This window comes from Mesoplodon densirostris, chromosome 1 (assembly GCF_025265405.1).
Source record: "Mesoplodon densirostris isolate mMesDen1 chromosome 1, mMesDen1 primary haplotype, whole genome shotgun sequence".
Classification (NCBI taxonomy): domain Eukaryota; kingdom Metazoa; phylum Chordata; class Mammalia; order Artiodactyla; family Ziphiidae; genus Mesoplodon; species Mesoplodon densirostris.
In genome coordinates this window covers 20,007,364-20,033,534 of record NC_082661.1, presented here as the reverse complement: position 1 = coordinate 20,033,534, position 26,171 = coordinate 20,007,364, and the positions used below count along the sequence as shown (strand labels likewise).

General features: G+C 39.8%; 3 protein-coding genes across 3 annotated transcripts in view; 1 reads left to right on the top strand and 2 right to left on the bottom strand.

Moving 5' to 3' along the window:
* Nucleotides 1-6,493, top strand: part of PDCD4 (programmed cell death 4) — a 29,510-nt gene extending 23,017 nt beyond the window's left edge. Inside the window, exons 11-12 of the mRNA XM_060099719.1 lie at nt 107-246; nt 5,763-6,493. Coding sequence (XP_059955702.1) covers nt 107-246; nt 5,763-5,823 — 201 coding nt within the window. The 3' untranslated portion in view covers nt 5,824-6,493. The remainder of the gene's footprint in view (nt 1-106; nt 247-5,762) is intronic.
* A 1,336-nt stretch (nt 6,494-7,829) lies between these two features.
* Nucleotides 7,830-25,032, bottom strand: BBIP1 (BBSome interacting protein 1). Its single transcript, XM_060099740.1, has 3 exons — nt 24,946-25,032; nt 12,627-12,697; nt 7,830-8,162 (listed from the first exon to the last, which is right to left on the bottom strand). The coding sequence occupies exons 1-3, from the start codon at nt 24,984-24,986 to the stop codon at nt 7,996-7,998; spliced, it is 279 nt and encodes a 92-aa protein (XP_059955723.1). The 5' UTR covers nt 24,987-25,032; the 3' UTR covers nt 7,830-7,995.
* Nucleotides 16,434-25,033, bottom strand: LOC132490918 (protein FAM50A-like). The gene is made up of 2 exons (XM_060099729.1): nt 24,946-25,033; nt 16,434-19,376 (listed from the first exon to the last, which is right to left on the bottom strand). Exon 2 carries the CDS (start codon nt 19,238-19,240, stop codon nt 18,221-18,223), a length of 1,020 nt encoding a protein of 339 aa, XP_059955712.1. The 5' UTR covers nt 19,241-19,376; nt 24,946-25,033; the 3' UTR covers nt 16,434-18,220.
* Between the last annotated feature and the right edge of the window lie 1,138 nt (nt 25,034-26,171).

Here is a 26,171-nt window from a genome sequence, read left to right as displayed (position 1 = left end):
TATATGAACATTTGGCCTTAAATATAGATTGATAATAGTGATGGGTTGTATGGCATTATATATTTTATATGGGCTAACAACTCTGTATGTAATTCCATTGTTTTAGGGTTATGAGAGAATTTACAGTGAAATTCCAGACATTAATCTGGATGTCCCACATTCATACTCTGTGCTTGAGCGATTTGTAGAAGAATGTTTTCAGGCTGGAATAATTTCCAGACAACTCAGAGATCTTTGTCCCTCAAGGTACTTTGTTTATTACCTTCTCAACATGAAATACTGGCTGAGGTGCTTGGGAGGGCTAAGCTAATTTTCTGTCATTCCAGCTGTGTCTGAAAAATAATAGTATCTTCCCTGAAGTCACTCATCAGTGAAAATCATCAGAATTTATGGAGATACAAGGGTGAAGCTTATTTTGTTCTCTTGTAAATCTGTATAGGACTACCTCATGAAGCCACAGTTCATTGGAAGGAAAATAATTTTGTGGAGCAGTTCTGTGTACCAGGCTCTGTTCTAAGTAGTTGAAGTATTATTTCAGAGTAGATATCACCAGTAAGATGAAAAAATTGAGGCTTACGGCAGTGTAATGTACCTTTTCTAAGGTCACGGTAGAAGCCAAGCATGGATCCAGACTTTTTATGGCTTTTAAGATCTAGGTTCATTCCTGTATTTCATGTGGGTTCCTTTAGCTCCCTCATAGAATGGAGAATTGGGACAGATTGGATTTTACCTCTCTAGAAAGTGTGTGTGTGATTCTTTTGGAGGTATTATATATGTGCTGCTAGGTTCAAACTCTTTAGGCGTTGATGAATTTTTTTTGTTATTGTTAAAGCTTATAATGAAGTTTGTATTGTAATAGATATAAAAGTTTAGCAACAGTTAACCTTCTTGTCTGGGTCTGTTTTATATTTTAAGTTTTTGTAATTTTTATCTGAAGAAGTTTCAGTCTTTATGTATTTTTATGTAAGTGCACTGTGAGAATTAAATCTCAAAAAATACTTCCCGATAGTGTCCTTTGCTCTACAAAGTTTAGAAGCCATTAAGAGAGAAGAAAAAGATAATGGTGGAATATACATTTTAATGGCTTTGATAAAAATGTTTGAAAATGTAGATCTCTACTTTGGTGATGGCATCTTTGATGCACTGACGTACCAAGTGGTATACATCAGTAACAACTGTCAGCTTTGGCAAGGCTTTCTGCTACTTGCTGCTTCATTTCCAGCCTTGATCTCCTAATATTATAGTGTGAAGCCTTTCTGTTCAGGAAAATATAGCTGGTTTACATTTAGACTTAGTATGAAAAGGGGTTAACACTTTGGCACTGGCTCTTTTAAAAAGTTTTTCAGCCTCTATTCAAAAGTCTAGCTAGTTATTTCTATTGTGGCTTTACTTTCAGGGGTCATTTGAAGAGATGTCTAAACTTTCTATGTATTTCATAGAACTTTCACTTTTTATCTCTATCCTTTTGCTTATTTGGACGGAGTGCACATTTGTGTGTGACCTTGAATGCCTCTGTGTATTGGTCTAGGGTCAGAGAATAATCAGGGCTAATCCTGCTCAAGTTCTGTTTAGCACTTACTGCTTTAGGCTGCTGTTCAACTATTCCTCTTGGGCTGCTGTCACTACATGTAGCTAGTGTGTGGTTACATTATAGAGGAAGGTCTCTTGAGTTTGAAATAGCAGAAATCTCAAAATGGGGCATATGGGACTTCCCTGGAGGTCCAGTGGTAAAGAATCCTCCTTACAATGCAGGGGACATGGGTTCAGTCCCTGGTCGGGGAACTAAGATCCCACGTGCTGTGGGGCAGCTAAGCCCGCACACCACAACTACTGAACTTACATGCCTCAACAAGAGCCCACGTGCCGCAAGCTACAGAGCCCACGTGCTGTGGAGCCCGCGCGCCGTGACTACAGAGCCCATGCACCCTGGAGCCCGCGCACAACAGCTACAGAGCCAATGCGCCCTGGAGCCCACGAGTCATAACTAGAGAGAGTAAACCCACATGCCACGATTAGAGAGAAGCCTGTGTACTGCAACGAGAGAGAAGGCCACATGCCGCAACAAAGACCCAACACAGCCAGAAAAAAATAAAGAACATAAATAAATAAATATTTTTTAAAAAGGGGCATATACTGGAATTAATTGGACTCTATTTTTCCACATTCAGGTTATGGCTTTTCTATATCTGAGAAAAAATTAAACATTTTTATAGATATTTTGATAGGTTCTGTAGCGCTAGTTTGCATAATTCCCAATCATGTTGGTGTTTCCTATTTGGTTCAGTGTTTAGCTTTCAAATAATATTAATGACATAGTAGAAATAAATACAGGCATACCTCATTTCATTATGCTTTGCAGATGCTGTGTTTTTTACAAATTGAAGGTTCGTGGCAACCCAGCATTGACAAGTCTATTGGTGCCATTTTCCCAACCAGCATTTGCTCACTTTGTGTCTGTGTTGCATTTTGGTAGTTCTCAGTATTTCTAACCCTCCACCAGCAAAAAGATTAATGACCTGTTAAAGGCTCGGATGATAATTAGCATTTTTTTTTATTAGTTTCTGCTTTATAACAAAGTGAATCAGTCATACATATACATCTGTTCCCACATCCCTTCCCTCATGCATCTCCCTCCCTCCCACCCTCCCCATCCCACCCCTCCAGGCGGTCACAAAGCACCGAGCTGATCTCCCTGTGCTCTGCGGCTGCTTCCCACTATCTATCTACCTTACGTTTGGTAGTGTATATATGTCCATGCCTCTCTTTCGCTTTGTCACAGCTTACCCTTCCCCCTCCCCATATCCTCAAGTCCATTCTCAAGTAGGTCTGTGTCTTTATTCCCGTTTTACCCCTAGGTTCTTCATGACATTTTTTTATACCCTGAGAAAACCATAATTCAAAAAGAGACATGTACCAAAATGTTCATTGCAGCTCTATTCACAATAGCCCGAAGCTAGAAACAACCTAAGTGTCCGTGTCCATCATCGGATGAATGGATAAAGAAGATGTGGCACATATATACAATGGAATATTACTCAGCCATAAAAAGAAACGAAACTGAGCTATTTGTAATGAGGTGGATAGACCTAGAGTCTGTCATACAGAGTGAAGTAAGTCAGAAAGAGAAAGACAAATACCGTATGCTAACACATATATATGGAATTTAAAGATAATTAGCATTTTTCAGCAATAAAGTAGTTTTTAATTTTGATATGTACATTGGGTTTTTAGACATAATGCTTATTGCACACTTAATAGGCCACAGTATTGTGTAAACATAATTTTATATTCAGGAAACCAAAAAACTCATGTGATTGCTTTAATGTGATAGCACTTTATTGTGGTGATCTGGAACTGAACCCACAATAATTTTGAGGTGTGTTTGTATTAAATTTCCAAACAGCATAATAATGTTTGCCTTATTTATATTTTAACTTGTTTTTTTACATGACTTCATTTGGACAGTGAACTTATTTCAATCATCAAGCTTTTATTTAAAAACTGCTCAGATTAAGCAGTTCATTTGATATGTTCTAGGATATGTATCAGGGAAAGTCTTTTCAAAAGACTTAGAGGAATTCTGACTTTTAAAAATTTAAATGACAATACACTCCTTCAAAAATTAATGAATAACCAAAAAAGATGAAGTTTTAAATTGTTTTAGTTGACTGTAGTCAGAATTTGTTTTCATGTTAGTGTTTTTTTTTTTTTTACATCTTTATTGGAGTATAATTGCTTTACAATGGTGTGTTAGTTTCTGCTTTATAACAAAGTGAATCAGTGATACATATTATTTGTTTGTTTTTGTTATTTTGGTTTTTTTTGCGGCACGCGGGCCTCTCACTGTTGTGGCCTCTTCCGTTGTGGAGCACAGGCTCCGGACACGCAGGCTCAGTGGCCATGGCTCACAGGCCTAGCCTCTCCGCAGCATGTGGGAACTTCCCAGACCGGGGCACGAACCTGTGTCCCCTGCATCGGCAGGTGGACTCTCAACCACTGCGCCACCAGGGAAGCCCTGATACATATTATTATATCCCCATATCTCTTCCCTCTTGCGTCTTCCTCCCCCCCACCCTCCCTATCCCACCCCTCTAGGTGGTCACAAAGCACTGAGCTGATCTCCCTGTGCTATTTGGCTGCTTCCCACTAGCTGTTAGTTTTACATTTGGTAGTGTATATCTGTCCATGCCACTCTCTCACTCTCTCACTTTGTTCCAGCTTACCCTTCCCCCTCCCCGTGTCCTCAAGTCCATTCTCTAGTAGGTCTGCGTCTTTATTTCCGTCTTGCCCCTAGGTTCTTCATGACCTTTTTTTTTAAGATTCCATATATATGTGTTAGCATACGGTATTTGTTTTTCTCTTTCTGACTTACTTCACTCTGTATGACAGACTCTAGGTTCATCCACCTCACTACAAATAACTCAATTTCGTTTCTTTTTATGGCTGAGTAATACTCCATTGTATATATGTGCCACATCATCTTTATCCATTCATCTGTTGATGGACACTTGGGTTGCTTCCATGTCTTGGCTATTGTAAATAGAGCTGCAGTGAACATTGTGGTACATGACTCTTTTTGAATTATGGTTTTCTCAGGGTATATGCCCAGTAGTGGGATTGCTGGGTCCTATGGTAGTTCTATTTGTAGTTTTTTAAGGAACCTCCATACTGTTCTCCATAGTGGCTGTATCAATTTACATTCCCACCAGTAGTGCAGAGGGTTCCCTTTTCTCCACACCCTCTCCAGCATTTATTGTTTCTAGAGTTTTTTGACGGCCATTCTGACCAGTGTGAGATGGTATCTCACTGTAGTTTTGATTTGCATTTCTCTAATGGTTAATGATGTTGAGCATCCTTTCATCTGTTTGTTGGCAATCTGTATATCTTCTTTGGAGAAATGTCTATTTAGGTCTTCTGCCCATTTTTGGATTGGGTTGTTTGTTTTTTTGATATTGAGCTGCATGAGCGGCTTGTAAATTTTGGAGATTAATCCTTTGTCAGTTGCTTCATTTGCAAATATTTTCTTGCATTCCGAGGGTTGTCTTTTGGTCTTGTTTATGGTTTCCTTTGCTGTGCAAAAGCTTTTAAGATTTATTAGGTTTCATTTGTTTTTGTTTTTATTTCCATTTGTCTAGGAGGTGGGTCAAAAAGGATCTTGCTGTGATTTATGTCATAGTGTTCTGCCTATGTTTTCTGGTGGTTTCTGGCCTTACATTTAGGTCTTTAATCCATTTTGAGTTTATTTTTGTGGATGGTGTTAGGGAGTGTTCTAATTTCATTCTTTCACATGTAGCTGTCCAGTTTTCCCAGCACCACTTACTGAAGAGGCTGTCTTTTCTCCATTGTATATTCTTGTCTCCTTTATCAAAGATAAGGTGACCATATGTGTGTGGGTTTATCTCTGGGCTTTCTATCCTGTTCCGTTGATCTATATTTCTGTTTTTGTGCCAGTACCATACTGTCTTGATTACTGTAGCTTTGTAGTATAGTTTGAAGTCTGGGAGCCTGATTCCTCCAGCTCTGTTTTTCTTTCTCAAGATTGCTTTGGCTATTCGGGGTCTTTTGTGTTTCCATATAAATTGTGAAATTTTTTGTTCTAGTTCTGTGAAAAATGCCATTGGTAATTTGATAGGGATTGCATTGAATCTGTAGATTGCTTTGGAAATTAATGAATAACCAAAAAAGATGAACTTTTAAATTCTTTTAGTTGACTGTAGTCAGAATTTGTATCTGTTTTCATGTTTGTGTTCTTTTCGTTGCAGGGGCAGAAAACGTTTTGTAAGTGAAGGAGATGGAGGTCGTCTTAAACCAGAGAGCTACTGAATATAAGAACTCTTGCAGTCTTAGATGTTATAAAAAAATATATATATATCTGAATTGTAAGAGTTGTTAGCACAGGTTTTTGGGGTTTTTTTTAGCACTTGTTTTGGGTACAAGGCATTTCTGAAATTTTGTAAACTTACATTTAAGGGAAATTTTTAAATGAAGTGTTTTTCTTTTCCTTTTTTTTTTTTTTTGAGCCTGTAAAGGAGGGACAGAAAAGTAACCACTTCTTAAGTGGGATATTCTCATAAGCTACCTTTTTTAAGTGCCATGTTTATGACATAATCATTCCAAGTTTTGCATTGATGTCTGACTGCCACTCCTTTCTTTTAAGGACAGTGTTTTTGTAGTAAAATCACTGGTTTATACAAAGCTTTATTTAGGGGGTAAAGTTAAGCTGCTAAAACCCCATGTTGGCTGCTGCTGTTGAAATACTGTGCTTTGGGAGTAAAAAAAAAAAAAAAAGTTCTTTGTCTTAAAGAATTTTTTAAAAATGACTTAGTTATGAAGACTTATTCATCTTTCCAGGGAACATATTGCTCAGTCTTAAGGACTAGACAGTTAAGTAAATGGTGGCTGGAACATCTATTTTTCTACAAAACTGGACGAATGAACCCAGTTCTAGAAGAATGTATGACAAAATAAAACACGTGATGCAGTGTTGATTCTTTATTGGGAGTACATTTATTTTAGGGCTTTCAAAAAACATATTTCACACAAAAAATTTTAAATCATATAAAAGAGCATATTTGAACCTAGTGAATTTTAAACTTTGCTCCTAGCAAACTTTTAAAACAAGAGTACAGTAGTAAATAAATTAATATTCTACTTGGTGGGAAATACTTGCACACTTACCTGTTTTTGATCTTATCTAGAGCTTAATGAAATTTCTAAAACATATATACCTTTCAAAATTCTTAAGTTCTATTACCAAGTAATGCTTGTGTTACAAAAAATTATTCTTCAAAGACTCATAGTTTTACATGTACCCAGTGTCTGAGAAAATAGTTACCCATAAATAAGTTATTTAAAGAGTGATCACATTTCTGACCTCCTTTGCAGAGCATAAATGCTCAGCAAGGCCTCAAGGTCCATACTAATTTAAATTGTCTGATACTGACTGCAGCAAACCAACCAAGAATTATATTGAGAATTCACAAAGGTATTCTTAGAACATACCCATTACAGGTTTAGCTACAGTCTTTTAGAACTAAAACTTCCAATTTTATGTTCATATTTACTTCATGGGCTCTTTCAAGTCCATATTAATTTCCATTTTTAGGGTTTTAAAATTGTGTTTGATACCTGGAAGACAAAGGTGGCCAGGTAAGTCCTTAAAATCAGTATAATTAAAAGCTTAGGTAACTACTGGATAGGTGAGGGTTTCTTAAAAATTAAATTTGTTTAAGAAGTACAGTTCTGTCATTACTAGTAGGATCAGTTGGTCAGGCAAGATAGCCTTAGATGTGTCAAGACACAAAATTCTTCAAATTCAGTTTTTAATAAACATTTACAGGATTCTCTGACTATAAAAGGTGCATTTACTCACTTGTGCCTAAGAATGTTATCTAGAAAATTGATAGTAACGGAAATGGTGAACAATAATTTGCAGTTCTGAAAACTTGGGTTAAAAAACCCCCAAAATTTGGGTTCAGAGTTTTCAAATTGCTTCTGTTCAGTACAAACCAGAGTGGTTTTTGTTGTTTTTTTAAAATTTATTATATTTATTTTTGGCTGTGTTGGGTCTTCGTTTCTGTGCGAGGGCTTTCTCCAGTTGCGGCGAGCAGGGGCCACTCTTCATCGCGGTGCACGGGCCTCTCACTGTCACGGCCTCTCCCGTTGTGGAGCACAAGCTCCAGACGCGCAGGCTCAGTAGTTGTGGCTCACGGGCCTAGCCGCTCCGCGGCATGTGGGATCTTCTCAGACCAGGGCACGAACCCGTGTCCCCTGCACTGGCAGGCGGATTCCTAACCACTGCGCCACCAGGGAAGGCCCAAACTGGAGTGTTTAAATTCACAATCCAAGTTTTATTAATCTTGGTTATTTTTATATTATGGGAATAAAATCTGTTTTATTAATACATACTGCTTTAAGCATACAGGTGCAGGTTATTTTCTAGCTATTGTTAATAAGGAAGGTGTAGGGTGTTCTGCAGAAGTGCTAAGTTATCATTCAGTGACTTATTTGCGGTTGTTCTTTTTCTGCCATTTCCTGTTGGCGAATTGTATCCTGTGCTGCTTGCTGCATTTTCTCTAGTTTTTCCAGAGTCAGAGATTTTAGGGGTAAAAGTTTGGGTTTACACAGCACCATTGTGGCTATATCTTCTACAGACAACTGCCCTAAAATTTAAAAAGAAAGAAGAATTGGAGTGAGATAACACAGCTGTTTGGTGGTTTGGATTTGCAGCTAGAATTAAGGTCTAAAAATTTAATCCATTGACATTGAAAAATCTCGTTCTCATAGTTCCCCCCAGAGTGTATCTTCAGTATAAAAATATAAAAGCAACATTTACCCCACAGCATATCTTCAATATAAAAATATAAAAGCAACATTTAATACTAGGAAGTTCATAAGGTATTGAATTTTCTAAGATCCTAAGCTACAATGAGACAACTTTTTGTGTCAAACGTTTAATCTCAAAAAAATTGGGGGGAAATACAATGTACATAAAAATAAGAGGAGGAACAAGATGGCACAGTTAAAGGACCTTGAGCTCACCCCCTCTCATGAGCACACCAAAATCACAACTAAATGCTGAACAACCGTCAATAAAAAAGACAAGCCTATCAAAAAAGATATACATCCAAAGACATAAGGCAGAAACCCAGTGAGATGGCAGGAGGGGCACACATGCAAAATAATCATATCCCATACCCCCCAGGGTGGGTAACCCACAAACCAGAGAACAGTTACATTGCAGAAGTTCTCCCACAGGATTGAGAATTCTGAGCCCCATGTCAGGCTCCCTAGCCCAGGGGTCTGGCATCAGGAGGGGAGCCCTCAGAGCATTTGGCTTAGAAGGTCAGTGGCACTTGAATGCAGGAGCTCCACAGGACTGGGGGAAACAGACTCCACTCTTGGAGCACACACACAAGGTACTGTGTGCCCTGGGACCCAGGGCAAAAGTGCAGTGACTTGATAGGAGCCTGGGCAAGATGTACCTGCTGGTCTTGGAGGGTCTGCTGGGGGTGTGTGAGGTGACTGTGGTTCTCAGGACATAAAGGCTGGTGGCAAACATACACAAGAGTACTCATCTGAAGGCTAACATCTTGCTTGGGACATTAACAAAAACAATAGAAAAGATCAATGAGACTAAAAGCTGGTTCTCTTAAAAGATACATGAAATTGATAAACCTTTAGCCAGACTCATCAAGAAAAAGGAGAGGGCCCAAATCAATAAAACTAGAAAAAGGAGAAGTTACAAGCAGCTATATGCCAATTAAATGGACAACCTAGAGGAAATGGACATTCTTAGAAAAGTACAATCTCCCAAGACTGAACCAGGAAGAAATAGAAAATATGGACAGACCAATTACAAGCACTGAAATTGAATCTGTGATTAAAATACCCCTGAAAAACGTCCAGGACCAGATGGCTTCACAGGTGAATTCTACCAAACGTTCAGAGAAGAGTTAGCACCTATCCTTCTTGAAACTATTCCACAAAATTGCAGAGGAAGGAACAATTCCAAACTCCTTCTATGAAGCCACCATCACCCTGATACCAAAACCACAGGTATCACAAAGATACCACAAAGGACAATTATAAGCCAGTATCACTGATGAGCATAGATGCAAAAATCCTCAGCAAAATACTAACAAACTGAATCCAACAATATATTAAAAGGATCATACACCATGATCAAATGGGATTTATCCTAGGGAAGCAAGGATTTTTCAATCTGCAAATCAGTGTCATATACCATCAACAAATTGAAGAATAAAAGGCACACAATCATCTCAATAGATGCAGAAAAAGCTTCTGATAAAATTCAACATCCATTTATGATTAAAAAAAAAACCTCTCCAGGAATTGGGCTAACATACTCAACGGTGAAAAGCTGAAAGCATTCCTCTAAGGTCAGGTACAAGACAAGGATGCCCAATCTTGCCACTTTTATTCAACATAGTTTTGGAAGTCCTAGTCACAGCCGTCAGGGAAGAAAAAGAAAGAAAAGGAATCCAAATTGGAAAAGCAGAAGCAAAGCTGTCATGGTTTGCAGATGACATGATACTATACATAGGAAATCCTAAAGACACTACCAGAAAAATACTAGAGCTCATCAATGAATTCAGTAAAGTCACAGGATACAAAATTAATACACAGAAATTTGTTGCATTCTATACACTAACAATGGAAGATCAGAAAGAGGAAATAAGGAAATAATCCAATTTACCATCACATCAAAAAGAATAAAATACCTAGGAAAATAAACCCATCTAGGGAGGCAAAAGACCTAACTCTGAAAACCATAAAACAGGAATGAAAGAAATCAAAGATGACACAAACAGATGGAAAGATATACCATGTTCTTGGATTAGGAGAGTCATTATTGTCAAAATCACTATACTATGCAAGTCAATCTACAGAGTCAATGCAATCCCTATCAAATTAGCAATGGCATTTTTCACAGAACTAGAACAAAAAATTTTAAAATTTGTATGTAAACACAAAAGACCCCAAATAGTCAAAGCAATCTTGAGAAAGAAAAACGGAGCTGGAGGAATCAGGTTCCCTGACATCAGACTATATGACAAAGCTACAGTAATCAAAACAGTATGGTATGGCACAAAACCAGACATACAGATCAATGGAACAGGATAGAAAGCCCAGAAATAAACCCACTCACCTATGGTCAATCTACGACAAAGGAGTCAAGAATATACAACGGAGAAGAGACAGACATTCTCTTCAGTAAGTGGTGCTGGGAAAACTAGACAGCTACATGTAAAAGAACGAAATTAGAACATTCTCTAACGCCACACATAAAAATAAACTCAAAATGGATTAAAGAACTAAATGTAAGACCTGATTCTATAAAACTCCTAGAGGAAAACATAGGCAGAACAGTCTTTGACATAAATTGCAGCAATATCTTTTTGGACCTGTCTCCTAGAGTAATGTAAATAAAAACAAAAATAAACAAATGGGACCTAATTAAAGGCTTTTGCACAGCAAAGGGAACCATAAACTAAACAGAAGACAACCTACAGAATGGGAGAAAATGTTTGCAAATGATGAGACTGACAAGGGATTAATTGTCAAAATATACAAATACCTAATACAACTCAATATCAAAAAAACAAACAACCCAATCAAAAAACGGGCAAAAGATCTAAGTAGACATTTCTCCAAAGACATATGGATGGCCAACAGACACAAGAAAAAATGATCAACTTCACTAATTATTAGAGAAACGCAAATCAAAACTATAATGAGGTATCACCTCACACTGTTCAGAATGGCCATCATCAAAAAGTCTACAAATAATAAATGCTGGAGAGGGTGTCAAAAAAAAGGAACCCTCCCACTGTTGGTGGGAATGTAAATTGGTACAGCCACTATGGAGAGCAGCATGGAGTTTCCTTAAAAAACCAAAAATAGAGCTACAATATGATCCTGCAATCCCACTCCTGGACATATATCTGAAGAAAACCATAATTTGAAAAGATACATGCACCCCAATGTTCACTGCAACACTATTTACAATAGCCAAGAACATGGAAGCAAACTAAATGTACACTGACAGATGAATGGATAAAGAAGATGTGGTATATATAAGTGTATATATATGTGTGTGTATATATATATGTGTGTGTATATATGTATGTGTATATTTATATGTATGTATATATATACACACACGCACACACAATGGAATATTACTCAACCATTAAAAAGAATGAAATAATGCCATTTGCAGCAATATGGATGGACTTAGATACTTTCATACTAAGTGAAGTAAGTCAGACCGAGAAAGACAAATATCATATGATATTGCTTATATGTGGAATCTAAAAAACATGATACAAATAAACTTACATACAAAATGGAAATAGACCCACAGACACAGAAAACAAACTTATGGTTACCAAAGAGTTAAGGTGTGGGAGGGATAACTTAGGAGTTTGGAATAAACATATACACACTACTATATATAAAATAAACAACAAGGACCTACTGTATAACACAGGGAACTATACTAAATATTTTGTAATAACCTATAAGGGAAAAGAATCTGAAAAAAGTAGATATATATGTATGTATAACTGAATCACTTTGCTATACACCTGTAACACAACATTGTAAATCAACTATACTTCAATTAAAAAAATGGAAATACAACAACAACAACAAATACATAGTAAAGTATGGTATTAACATGAATACTCAAATTACTGAATGTTTAACTTAAACCTTCGGCTTTTGTTACATTGTTTGATTTAGGTTTCTTTTCCCCCACTTTCAGACCTTATTTAGTATTACGGTAAATTATGGTGCTATTTTTTTCCACTGGAAATTCCTTATTGTAATCTGCAATCTTGAGTGTAACAGAATTTCTACATTTAAGAAACAATCCAACTGTCATTTTACATCCTTTTACTGGTTGGGGCGGGGAAGCAATGGATTACTCCTTTACAACCTACTCATGACAAAAGCATAGTAAAAGTGGAGAGTATGTGTGGTGTATAGAACACAAAATAGTTTCAGATATTCAGCTATTGAGCCTGCTACATGACACTGCCTATTAGTTTTTAGGTTCCTACAATATTCTATGACCTAAGTATTTGTGACTTAGATACCTTGTTTCGGAAGAACTTCCCGGAACATTGACTTCATTTCTGCCATATCTGAATTGTTGGATAGTTTCTTCCTTCAATGAGAAAACAATTATTAGTATTATTCAAGAATGAATTCCCAAAGCATATTGCTTGAGATATTTCCATTGTAGTTTAAGAAAATCACAATTCCTATAGAAAATGAACTATCCTATCCTTGCATAATTTTCCTGTTAATTACCTGTGAGTCTTTTCATTGAAACAAGGTTGAGATAGTTCATATAAGCATGCAGATCTTGTCAACTTTCATTCATAAGTGGTGGTGGTAATTGGAAGGCTGCATGTTCTAAATTTTTCCCCTCCTAGTGAAAACTGGGCTTAAGTTTTTCAGGCAAAGGTAAATTATCCAATAGGTATCTATCCAGCTGAGGAAAACCAAAGGGATTTATGTGCAGCTGATAGCATCTCCCCTGAATGGTGGGTGATGTAAAAGACATGACCATTTGGGAGGTGGGGTAAGGCAGACTGTTAGGGAAAGGAGGAGGTAGTATGTAAATACTGCCTAACATCCCCACTTCTTTCAGTAACTAACAGCCAGTTTTTACTTTAATTCCTTTGCTATAATGACAAAAAACATCTTAAGGATCAGTTACTGGCTACACAGCTGCAATTTGTAAGGAAGCAACACAAACAGGTGAAATTGGCTCTTGAATACTAGAAGTGAGGTGTGTTCTCAGTTTATTATTTTCCTCTAATACAGAGACACTGTATGTTGAAGCACCAGTGAATACCCTCACGTGAGTATTTTGTTATGAATATCCCAGCATGTATGTCACCTCTGGCTGACGACAACCGTTCCCAGTGTTACATCCCAGTTTATGCCATGTTATATATATTCAAGGTGTTCTGGACTGTAACTTGTAGCATGACCCCTTTCCAAACACAGATGCTTCTCTAGACAGTCCCATCCATTTTGTGATATTTCGCCATACTGATGCAACTCACTGTATATCTTTCACAACATCACCACCACAGAAGAAAGATTATTTATAATGTGATGCTGGCTTGGTGCCTGCCTTTACCACCCACTGCAAATTAGTTATAATCAAGTGAAGCTGCTTCTGGTCTTAGTTATTCCCATTACCTCTACTTTGACATTCCTAAAAAAAGCTTCATACTCTCCATCCACCAAGCCTCTTCCCCTTCTTGTTCAAATTCCTATTCTGGAAGATCTAAAGTTCCTGAGGAAGCTCTATCTGCTTTCCACAACTGTCATTGAAATTTACCCCTATAATGCTCTCTGGGAATGAAGATGAAGTAGGGAATGGACCAGGAATAAAGCAACTCATCACTACCTAGAATCTGAGATAAATGCAATATACAATTTACTCAGAATGCACAGCTTTTCCTTCTGACACATTCTTTCCTTCTTGTTACTTAGGCCTGCCAGTGGTAACTAGTGATCATTCCCTTTTTTTGTTTGTTTGTTTTTGTTGTTGTTGAAGGTTAGTAATATTGCAGATCTCTGAATAGCCTGAATACAACTATAACAAACAACACTTAGCCTCTCCATTAAAGATAGCACAATGTAAATATTCATTAGGCCCTTATTTGGTACAAATCTGACATGATATGCTACTGAAAGGGAGGATAGACATTATAAATGATGATGAACGTGAGAGAAATGCATAGCATCTAAAGGTTTTTATATCACCAAATTTTTAATCACCAAAATGATAAAATGATGAATACTTAAATCTTACCTGTTTTAGAGTAGCAACTCTAGTTACTCAGAATTTAATCAATATCTTTTGCTATCTCTTCTTTATACATCTTTCACACCCAAAATCTGGCTTGCGGAAAACAATGAAGCTTGCTGCTCTACCAAACCTTAGTTCTCTAAGCTTCCATTGTTACTGGAAAGGGTGTGGAGCCAAAGGCCTTGTAGGGAGTGGGTTGGGCCTGGTGTGGGGAAGATCAGTGCTGTCACTTGCCTGGGTGGAGTGTCTACTTTGCTAGGGTTGATTCTTGTTCCTAGGCCCCCCTAGGCATTGGCAGGAGAGGAACAGGAAGGGAGGGCTAAAATAAGCAAGGTGGTGGTTGGATGCCCAGCACTGCCAAGGCTACACTGTCTTGATAATCAACTGCCCAGGGAGCCCAGCATAGGAAGGAGCACGTATATCCTTCTCCAGGGGATCTGCTAATAGCCAAGCATGGGTGTTTTGCCTGGTGTGATGTGCCCTAAGGAGTTGTGGTTACCCCTAAGGGTACTTTCTAATTGGTAAGGTAAGATGTGTGTACCACCAGGGACAGATAGGCCAAAGAAGAAATATATCAACTAGGGATGAAATTCATGTGTATTATTCAAGTGCCACATCATTCAATTCAATAAATATGTGTCTACCATGTGCCAGGCACCATTCCATTAGTGAACAAAAGAGAAAAAAACCTTTGCTCTTTCAGAGCTTACAGTCTAGAGTATGGGGAGAGAAACAACATAATGGTAGTAAGTGTTATAGAAAATAAAATATTTTAAGGGGATTTAGGAGGGCTGGGTGTTGTGGTGGTTAAAATTTGAACAGGAAAATCATTATAGCTTCATTAAGAAAGTGAAAATCATTGTGGTCTCATTTTGGTGTGTGCGTTGCATCTTTTGAGTTTGCAAGAAAATCAGAAGCCTAGTATTCATAGTTAGGGAATGTATAGGGTAATGGGCACTCTCTATTGGTGGGCAGGTTTGTTGGTACAGCTTTTTTAGAGGGATAATTTATAGTATCTTTTAATATTTTGTAGTATCTACTAAAACTAAATATGCACATTTTCTTTGACCCAAACCTTCTACTAGTAATGCTCACTAAAGAAACAAAGCATGAGTGTGTAAAGATATAAGAATGTTCATTAGGGCACTGCACTCAGACACATGTCACAGGTCAAATAAATTACGGAACCACCATACCATGGAGTACTATGTCAGATTTTAAAATGATACAGATGGGCAAGCCATATTTTAAGAGAAAACATTAAATTGCAAAAGTAAAATAGGGCTTTCCTGGTGGCGCAGTGGTTGAGGGTCCGCCTGCTGATGCAGGGGATGCGGGTTTGTGCCCCGGTCAGAGAGGATCCCATGTGCCGCGGAGCGGCTGGGCCCGTGAGCCATGGCCGTTGAGCCTGCGCGCACAACGGGAGAGGCCACAACAGTGAGAGGCCCGTGTACCGCAAAAAAAAAAAAAAAAAAAAAGTAAAATAAAATTCCTACAGTAATAGAACCCAAACTTTTAATGCTTACTGTCAAAAAGTCACTTTTTGAAGCTTTTGGTCTGGGTAATTAGAAAATAATCTGCTGCTTCCCTTCCCCCCCGTTTCTTTAGTTTGTAATTTCTCCCAGAGATAATGGTTTTGACGGATAATGTCTAAAATTAACACAAAAGAACCTAGAGGGAAACCAAATCTTTGTCATGAAAAATTTTACTAAGTTGTTGGTGTGAGAGTCGAAAGGCATTTATGTCTAGGCAGGATTAGTACTTTAAGTCAATCATATACATGTTGATAACATAAATTAGTCATACAACTTGGACAAGTTAGAAATCTCTGGGGAGATTTAGTTTGATAACCAAACTAAATTATGGGTGTGGGACTGGACAAGAGCACTAGAGTGTCCTTCTGAACCTTAAGAATGTGTTCAGTAGTCCTCAAATTTTATCCTTGCATAACTCTTTTGAAAAAACTAGGCAGAGAAATTAGGTACCCTTTTACACATTTCTAGATAGACATATAAATTTGTTATAAGTTTAAATAGTTACAAAGGATAAAATTTCCAGCATATTTAAAAATAACGTATTAATCCTTTAAAAAATATATAATATAATCAAAATATCATAGCAATCTGATAGCTACCATCATCCATTAATAAAAAAATGAAGAACTTAAAATTTTTTTTTTTAAGATTTATTTTTTTGGCTGTGTTGCGTCTTTGTTGCTGCGCACAAGCTTTCTCTAGTTGCGGTGAGCGGGGGTTACTCTTCATTGTGGTGTGTGGGCTTCTCATTGCAGTGGCTTCTCTTGTTGTGGATCACAGGCTCTAGGTGTGCAGGCTTCAGTAGTTGCAGCATGTGGGCTCTAGAGTGCAGGCTCAGTAGTTGTGGCACACGGGCTTAGCTGCTCTGCGGCACGTGGAATCTTCCCAGGCCACAGCTCGAACCTGTGTCCCCTGCATTGGCAGGCAGATTCTTATCCACTGTGCCACGAGGGAAGTCCCAAGAACTCTTTTTTAAGTCAGAAATTTTATATCTTTTTTTCTCCCTACATCTCTATTTCCATTGCACTTAATTTTATTTTAATGTATGTTTTCATGCTTGAACATATTTTAGTAATTATCCTACCATACTTCTCTGCCACAAAAATGTTTATAAATTTAAATGAAAAACTTAAAATATTTTGGATTGAGTTATTCCAATTATTAGTGAAAATCAATAAAAATAAATTACACATCAATAATTACTGAGCATAAAGAATAAAGTTAATGGCTATATATCTATCTAACCTCCATGTGGCTTTCCTTTCTCTCACTCTCTCTCAATTTGAGGAGTCAGCATTCCAGTTGTTATGTTTGATACCACCCGAAAAAAAAATCTCTTTTAGTAGGAAAAAATACTGTTTTGTCTGTGGGTTTTTACAGCATTAGTCTTATTTTTAAAAGATGCTGCCACTGGAACTGTCAGATCTCAAGCTTAATCAGCAATAAGCAACACTTGAAAAGCTTACAAGTTTTGTATATTTTTCATAGATTAGTTTGTATGAGAACATACTGTTGAGACCAAGATCATGGGTTAAATAGCTAAACAGGACTGTTAGCTTTAAATTGTACTCTATTTTCATCTAGCCAGCTGGAAAATGTAGACTACAGTCAGATGGGGGCAGACAGAGAAGAGGAATAGATTACTCAAATCCAAATTCCATTCCTGGTAACTCAAAACATATACATATGGATCAGAAATATCAAAATGGAAACATACTGTGGATGCCAAAGCCAAGTCTTAGCTTCTAAAAATGCTCAGGCCAGGATTTGGATGTTTTAAAAACTCTCCTCCTAGGTCATACTAAAGTCTCCTTAGTCTAATATTTGATCTTTGATAGGAGCCCCAAAAGAGCCATTCTGTGGGTCAAGTGGTGTGCCTACCACTTCTAGTCCACCATTAACTTTTCATCATAATTTTTTTCCCTCCATTAATTTATCTTAACTTACCAGCTTATCCTAATTGTACAAAACCCCATTTTTAAATTCTGAAATCAAATGCTTCAGAGTATTCTAGGATCCCAAGTATTTTTTTTTATGGGAACATGTGTATATGTGTAACTGATTCACCCTGTCATAAAGCAGAAACCAACACACCATTGTCAAGCAACCACACTCCAACAACAACAACAACAACAAATTAAACACACAACAGGTGCTCCAGCTCTGACGCGTATATCTCTATTGTAAAAGAAAAAGGCGGTAAACAACAGCGCCAGGGGCAGGGGCTGAGCAGGCCCCGTCACGTCTCGGGAGCGGGGAGCTGGGCACCCGGAATCCTGGGGCCGCAGGGAGCCGAAGGGGCGGGGGCCGCGCTGCTGCCGCATCACCGGATCGTGTACTTGTCCCACTTCTTCTCAGGGTCGTAGGGCTCCCAGCGGCTGGCGGGGAAGATGTGCTTGTTCTTCTCGTACCAGCTCCGCAGCACCACCTTGCCCGCGTGCGACTCGTCCTTCTCCACGGTGGCATCACTGAGCAGCCGCACATCATCGTGAACGTCGAAATTGAAGAGAGGCCCGCTCTTCCCTCGCGCCTTGGTGACGATGAAGTCATAGAAGCTGTGGTGGTGGGGTATGATTAGGTCCTCCTTGATGTACATGAGCTGCTCCACCCCTGCCGACCTGAGCTCACTGAAGTCTTTGCGCAGGATCTCGAGGGCCTTCTGCAGGAACTGCTGCATCGTGTTGCCCTTCTTCATCTTGACTGTACGCCGGTGCCCAGAGCCATCCCAGTAACTGAAGGTGATCTCGATCTCCTCGCTCTTGATCTTCTCCTGCTTGGCTTCCCACTCCTGCCGCAGCTCCTCCCGCAGGCGATTCTCCTCCTCCTCCCGGTCTCGGTCAGGCAAGAAGCTCGTGTCCACATCTGGGTTCTTCCCCAGTTTCCTCTTCTTTGTGGTGATCTCTTCCCTCTCCAGCTCGTCATCGTCCACAGTCGCCTCCTCCTCCTCGTCACCTGCCTCGTCCTCTTCCTCCAGGATGAAGGACAGGCTGGAGATCTTCCGCTTGGCCTCCTTCTTGCGCTCCTTCTCTCGCAGCTTCTCCAGCTTCAGCTGCAGCTCCTTCGACTGCTCCTTCTTGGCCAGCTGCTTCTCCCGCTCCTTCACCAGGGCCTCCTGTTTAGCCTTCATGTCGTTCAGGGTCACAAGACCCACGGTGCTGGACTTGAGCTCCGCCTCCACGGCATCGTAGTGCGCAGAGAACTTCTTGTCGATGTTGGATTTCATTATGTTCTCCTCCGCGATCCTCTGCTTCATCTGCTCCATCTGCTCGCGCTGCTTCTCCCGCTTCTTCATCAGGTGCATGGCGCGGCCCGCCTCGCTCGCGGCACCCTTGTACTGAGCCATGGCGGCGGCGACAGCGGTCCGGCCGAGTCTCAGGGGCTGTGGCGGCTGTGGAGGCGGCCGTGCAGTGAACTGACTCCAGCGCCGTGACGTCGGCTACCGGGCGACTCGCTGCCGGATCCCAAGTATTTTAAACAAGCTGCAACGGTATAATCCAATGTATGATTTAAAACAAAAGCTTGTACTGGCATTTTTGTTTGTTTTCATTTTTTTCGGGTCAGTATATTCCATGTTTATACCATAAATGGGTTGTACTCTGGCTAATTAGCTTTGTGATGTTGAAAACATTTCCTAACCAATTGGAGGTTTGATTTTTTTCATAAAAAACATGTTTAGCATCAGTCTTGAGTTGCAAGGTTCAAATGAAAAGTGAATGTAAAAGTGCTTAGAAATACAGTGTGACATTTATTATTCCATGTCTAATTTTCATATCTCTATAATAAAAAACTTGTTGTAGACTTCCTGTTAAGTGCCTTCCCACACTTAAAAACCCTCTGAATCCTCATCAACACCATGGTACCTACAAAACAGCATGATCTATTTAAAGATGTTTTCCTTTAAAAATCTTACTTATTTACTTTTAAAGAACATGTGCTACCGGATTGTTCTTTCTTTTTTTAAATTTTAATTAATTAATTAATTTTGGGCTGTGTTGGGTCTTCGTTGCTGTGCGCCGGCTTTTCTCTAGTTGCGACGAGCGGAGGCTACTCTTCGTTGCGGTGCGCAGGCTTCTCATTGCAGTGGCTTCTCTTGTTGTGGAGCATGGGCTCTAGATGCGCGCAGACTTCAGTAGCTGTGGCACGCGGGCTCAGTGGTTGTGGCGCATGGGCTTAGTTGCTCCACGGCATGTGGGATCTTCCTGGACCAGGGCTTGAACCAATGTCCCCTGCATTGGCAGGCAGATTCTTAAGTACTGCACCACCAGGGAAATCCCATTTTTCTTAAATATATTAAAGATATGATAATAAAGAAAACTTATTTCCTAATATAATTCAAGGTTGAGAAAATGTGAACAAGTTTTTAAATTGGTGGAAAAGAGTAAAAACCTTTTAAATTGCAATCAAGGAAATAGACACTTGGTGTACATAAGATTCTATCTTTAATTTTTTTTTTTTTTTTTTTTTGCGGTACGCGGGCCTCTCACTGTTGTGGCCTCTCACGTTGTGGAGCACAGGCTCCAGACGCACAGGCTCAGCGGCCATGGCTCACGGGCCCAGCCACTCCGCGGCATGTGGGATCTTTCCGGACTGGGGCATGAACCCATGTCCCCTGCATCGGCAGGCAGACTCTCAACCACTGCGCTACCAGGGAAGCCCCTCTATCCTTAATTTTTTTTTTTTTTTTTTTTTTTGTGGTACGCGGGCTTCTCACTGCTGTGGCCTCTCCCGTTGCGGAGCACAGGCTCCGGATGCGCAGGCTCAGCGGCCATGGCGCACGGACCCAGCCGCTCCGCGGCATGTGGGATCCTCCTGAACCGGGGCACGAACCCGTGTCCCCTGCATCGGCAGGCGGACTCTCAACCACTGCGCCACCAGGGAAGCCCTATCCTTAATTTTTGATGGAGGCGATAAGTGACTTGTTACCTTACTTAGAGAAATAAATGCACCTGAAATATGGCAAAAAAGAAAACATTTATAAAGCATTCTGAGATTTTTCAACCAAAGTACCAATTGCGTTTTTATGCAAGAAACGCAGAGGTCATAAACTCGTAGCCCTTGGTGCTACCCAGTTAAATGTTTTGCTGGCTTGATTAATGTTTAAAAAGTATTCAAACCAATGTTTAAAAATCAGGAGATTTCACATGAAGTCCACATTTTAGTTCCTCTTGACAAATCTGGTAACACCAGGTCCATATCCCCAGATGGCAAAATTTGGCTGGGGCTGGGAAGTGATGCCCCATTTAGATGAGCATGGGGAGTTCTCCAATCCCCACCACTGCCTATTGTTTCCCTTAACATTACCTGCCCGGCAACTACAGGCACCTGACTTCACAACTTCAGTAAAACAGAGCCACGCCAATATATTACATGCCAAACGATCCTCTTTTATCATTAAGGGGCATTAGGAAGCAAAAATACAATCTCTAGGAACCGAGGGAGGCACTGGAAGCAACCTTCTTTATGTAGAATACAGTAAAGGATATTTTTCTTTTGTGACTATTTATTAATTCCTTTTAAGTAAATTCAATCTCCCTGCTGCAGGTTGTCGATGGGGGTGGCAGGGATGGTAGGAACAAAAATGAAAAAAATTATATTTTGTCTTATGCAAGACGTGTGGTTGACTGACAGATGAGCTTTCAAACGCATATTAGATTTCTGAACGTAAACTAACATGAGAAAAAGGTGAAAGAGGGAGTCCCAAAAGACGTGTTTTTCAACAGATACAAATTAGTAATGCTCACTCTCATTCAAGAGGTTGACCACATGCGAGCAGACTGCTTAATTTGGATTGATCATGTTCAACCAGAGATGCCAAATAACATCATATGTCATGTAGTTGGAAACTATAGTAGATTCTATTTTGTTTTGCTATCTGGCATCTGCTGGTAGAAAAATGTTGCAACATGTTCAATTTGGCTAATTAATCCAGACTCATGTGAATAATATGTGCAGTGTCTAGCTTCTGAAACATGCCTAGGCCTAAGAACAGGAACTGCTCTTCTTGCGTGAACCTGGATGATGCCATTGGTTCTGTTACATACCAGTAGCAGACACTACTGTTAAGTTAGTAGAAAATGACATATCCTACTCATGCAGAATACCTTTTTCTAATAATTTGTTTTTTCAAAATTCAGTACTAGAAAATAGTTCTAAAACTGTTAGCTACTAACCTTTAAAAAAGGGTTAAACCTTTTAAAAAAAAAAGTATCTGAAGAACTTTTTATATTCTCAGCATCAGAGATATAAACCCTACTTCAATAGAATGCAAGGAAAGGGAAATAAAGAATTGTTTGATACTTTACTATTTCTAAAAGCCTGAACCTCAGATCACCTATATCAAAATCCCCTGGACAATTATTAAAAATACAGATTTTTCGGGAGTCTTCCCCAGACTCATGAATCAGAATCTCTAATTTTTTTTTTTTTTTTTTTTGCGGTACACGGGCCTCTCACTGTTGTGGCCTCTCCCATTGCGGAGCACAGGCTCCAGACGCACAGGCTCAGCGGCCATGGCTCACAGGCCTAGCTGCTCCGCGGCATGTGGGATCTTCCCGGACCGGGGCACGAACCCGTGTTCCCTGCATCGGCAGGCGGACTCTCAACCACTGCGCCACCAGGGAAGCCCAGAATCTCTAATTTTTAATTAAGTTCCCCGCATTAAAGTTGGAGAACCAACTTAAAGTCATTCACTCATTCAATAAATAAATATTTAATGTCTACAATGTACTCAGATTGGACTGCTTTAGAAGCTACTAATAATAACTACCATACACTGACCATATACCATGTCCTACACACTATGCTAAAATAAAGCATTTTATGTGTTTGACTCATTCTGTTCAACAATTCTAAGAGGTTTTACGGCTCCATTTAATAGATGATAAACAGAACAAGTAAACTGTCCAAAGTCACCAGCTAATGAATGTGCCTGTTCCTGAAACCCAGGTCTGATTCTAGAAACTGTGGTCTTAATTGGTATATTATTTTGCCTTATTTGAATCTGGAGTAAACTTAAAACTGTTTCATAGTCCCACCATGAGCAAATTTTCTTCTACACAAAAGAAGTGACTGAAGGAGTGCATTACTTAACTTTCAATATGAAGGCTAAAAACATTCTATATCAATCTAAGAATTTTTGCCCTACCAGAGCATTTTCTTCTGTCCCCTTAAGTGCATTTTCTTCCTTCTGCTTATCTTTCATGATCAAATATAAGTCTAGGATAGAAGGAATACATAAGCTTGGCCAACTGGGGAGTTTTCCTCTTGTGATTATGAAGTAAATTCTGCAAACACTTCTCTATCCATTGGACACAGACTGTACCTAATGTACTAAGTGCTAAGTATAATCTTGATTTTGCAATTTTTAATAAGCTCTGATGAATGCTACCAAAAGCCTATCACAGAAATACCAGGACTAATTAGGACTTGCAAGAGTTTCAGGGAGAAAAATAACATTGCCGAAATTGGATGTGGCCAGATGGCCAGCAGTTGCCTCAGTCTCTGCTTTGATAACATCAAGATTCATCTGTATTTGAATTGCAGGGCCCACACATCTTTCATCAACCGTCCCTGGGGTGCCAGGAGTTGAAACTCATGAAACTATGCTGACATCAGTATACTTTGCGGAAGATTACATTGCACCAGCTCCAAGTGTAGGCAAAGTAGCAGCAACACTTTATTAAAAGGTAGACAGTCTATGTTGCCATTGCAGGGCACTAACATACTCTACGTAGACAGGAGGATTAAATACCAAACTCTTCTTTGTAGGATATCATAGAAGGGTGGTATGTTGAGAAGTGGGATGGATTTAACAAGCAGCTCATGGTATGGTAAAAATAGCTTCATTTGAGAAGACTTAATCATCATTGGAAAAGTATGAATACTGTGAAGTATTCTTGCAAAAAATGTTAAACTGAATCTAATCACACCTCCAGACCAACTTCTGATTTACAAGAAATAAGAAAAAAGGAGATATTCAAAAAGACCCCTGGCCTGAACACTTCAAAATGACAATGTCACAAGGGAAAGAGAGATGGGGGAACTGTTCTAGATTAAGCCCAAAGAGTTACAATACCCAAATACAATACATAAACCATGACTGGATCCTGGTTTGTTTGTTTGTTTTTTGCAAGGAGAAGGTATAAAAGACATTCTTGGGTCAAATGGGAAAACGTACATACATTCAGACTGAATTTCAAAGACTACAGAATTACTAACTTCCTTAGTTGTGATAATGATGTTTTGCAGGAGAACTTTATAATTCTTAGGAAATACACGTTGGGAATTTTAGAGATGTCTGCTTAACAATAGGTGTCTGCAACCTATTTCCAAATGTCTCAGTGACAATTAAAAAGTGTGTGAGAAGGAGTGAAATAAATATGGCACGATGTTAACAACTGTTGGATCTAGGTGAAAGCTACATGAATGTTTATTGTATTCTTTAAACTTTTTAATGTATGAATATTTCTTTAATAAAATATGAGGGGAAGAAATCATTTTGAAGAGACTTCAGAGTGGAAGCTTAAGAAAAGGTTGAGTAACAGGGACTATGCTGAATTTCTGATAAACTGAAGTTCCCTTAAACTTTGCTGGCAACACCTTGGGCATCCAGGAGGCACCCAATATATTCCATCTTTCAGTATTTATCAAAGTAATATCATGTGCAGGGTAAAGTAGCAGGCAGATAAATCTGATACAAACCATTCTATTTAGGAGTAAATATGGTAGTGAAGCTAAGAACACAAGCAGCTGTTATACAAAATAGTGGTTGTCATAAAAGAGGTACAAAAAGTGCTAGGTAAGCTCAGAGGAAATTACTTCCTGCTGGGGAGAATCTGCAAACACATCTCCAATTATAACTAGGACATGGATACAGATACAGAATCACAAAATGTTGGTGCTTCAGTGATAAACCTTGTTAGAGAAAAAAATACATAGTTCATTTTGGCTGGAGCATGAGTACTAAGGATACAAAAAGAAACTGAGCAAAGAAGGTAGGTGTGCACCCTGGTTGTTGACTGGCCTGGATATAAGCAATTTTCAGTTTACCTGAAAGTTCTCCTGATCCTTCTTCCTGCAGCTTTAGGCATCCAACCCGATACTACCAAGATGACTCACAGCTGTTGACTCAAAACCTACAGAAGGAACTACATGAGAAAATGTATGACAATTCTGGTAAAGAGCCACATAAAACTAATACGATAGTTTTACGAATATTCACAAACATTATGTTGTTTAATAAACCGTAGACATGCAGGATTAGGACAGTATACCTTCATCCAAAACTGCAGTCAATGCTTACAAACCCCCACCAGAGGAGAAACAAAGAAAAGGGAGAAAATTCAGAATCTGAAGGCAGGAAGTGCGGAAATAAGACTTAGAGGTGTTGCCGCGGTGGTTGGGAGTGGAAAATGATTTCCTCAAGCTCCAGAATTCTCCTTCCTTAAAGGTCAGGGGGTGAAAGTACGTAACAGACTTTGCGGGGGCGTGGTCAGGAGCTCCACTTCGCGGGAGTTAGGGGGCCACACCCAGGCCCCTCCCGTCCCAGCTTGCAGCAGCGCGGCGACGGGAGCCGGTTGAGCCGCCTCACCCCACAGGGAGCCTCAAAGGAGCGGAGGGGGGTGGGGGGCAAGCCGCCGCCTGGCCAGCCCGGAAAGAAAACCTTCTTCCAGCGGAAGCGGCTCTGAGTCCGGCTAGCCTCATCTGCGCTTTGTCTCCCAGGGGCCGTTCGGCCTGCTCGGGCCTGACCCACGGTTCGGGACCAAGGGACACTCACCTCACTTCGCCACTCCTGTCAGAATGGGTACTCCCTGGGACAAGGGGGGGGGCGCAAGCTATTCCCATCCTTCTGCCATGACCCCATTCAGAAGTGTCAAAGGCAACTTCCGGGCAAGACAGGGGATTCCGGAGCCCTAAACTCTTGTCCACCTAAGTAAGTGACCAGACGTCCCAGCAGAATAAGGGCCAGGAAACCTGCTCCCTCTATCCCCGAACCCCGGCAGCTAGTCCGGAATATGAATTAACTTGTTTAACATGGGATGTCTGGTCACCTTTGGTTCTCTTTTGGGCCTACTTACAGATGCATCTCTTCCCAGACGGCTCAACTGTTGCCCAGGGCAACTGTGAGATTGGGCGAAGGGAAAACTACGTCACACAGGAGACGGGAGGCCCGGAAACTCCCGTTGCCATTATCAGTTATGGCTGCCTTAGCGTCAACAGTAACTTCGGATTGAGAGTTGTCTCTCTACCCAGCTGGAGGCTCTCTCTGTGGCCCA

Coding starts and splice junctions, on each gene's coding strand:
- BBIP1 (XM_060099740.1), bottom strand. CDS start 24,986: ATGCCTAAAGCTGCAGGAAGAAGGATCAGGAGAACTTTCAG. Junction 12,698..24,945: donor AGGATCAGGAGAACTTTCAG/GTAAACTGAAAA, acceptor TTCTCATTGAAG/GAAGAAACTATCCAACAATT. Junction 8,163..12,626: donor GGAAGTTCTTCCGAAACAAG/GTATCTAAGTCA, acceptor TTTAAATTTTAG/GGCAGTTGTCTGTAGAAGAT.
- LOC132490918 (XM_060099729.1), bottom strand. CDS start 19,240: ATGGCTCAGTACAAGGGTGCCGCGAGCGAGGCGGGCCGCGCCATGCAC.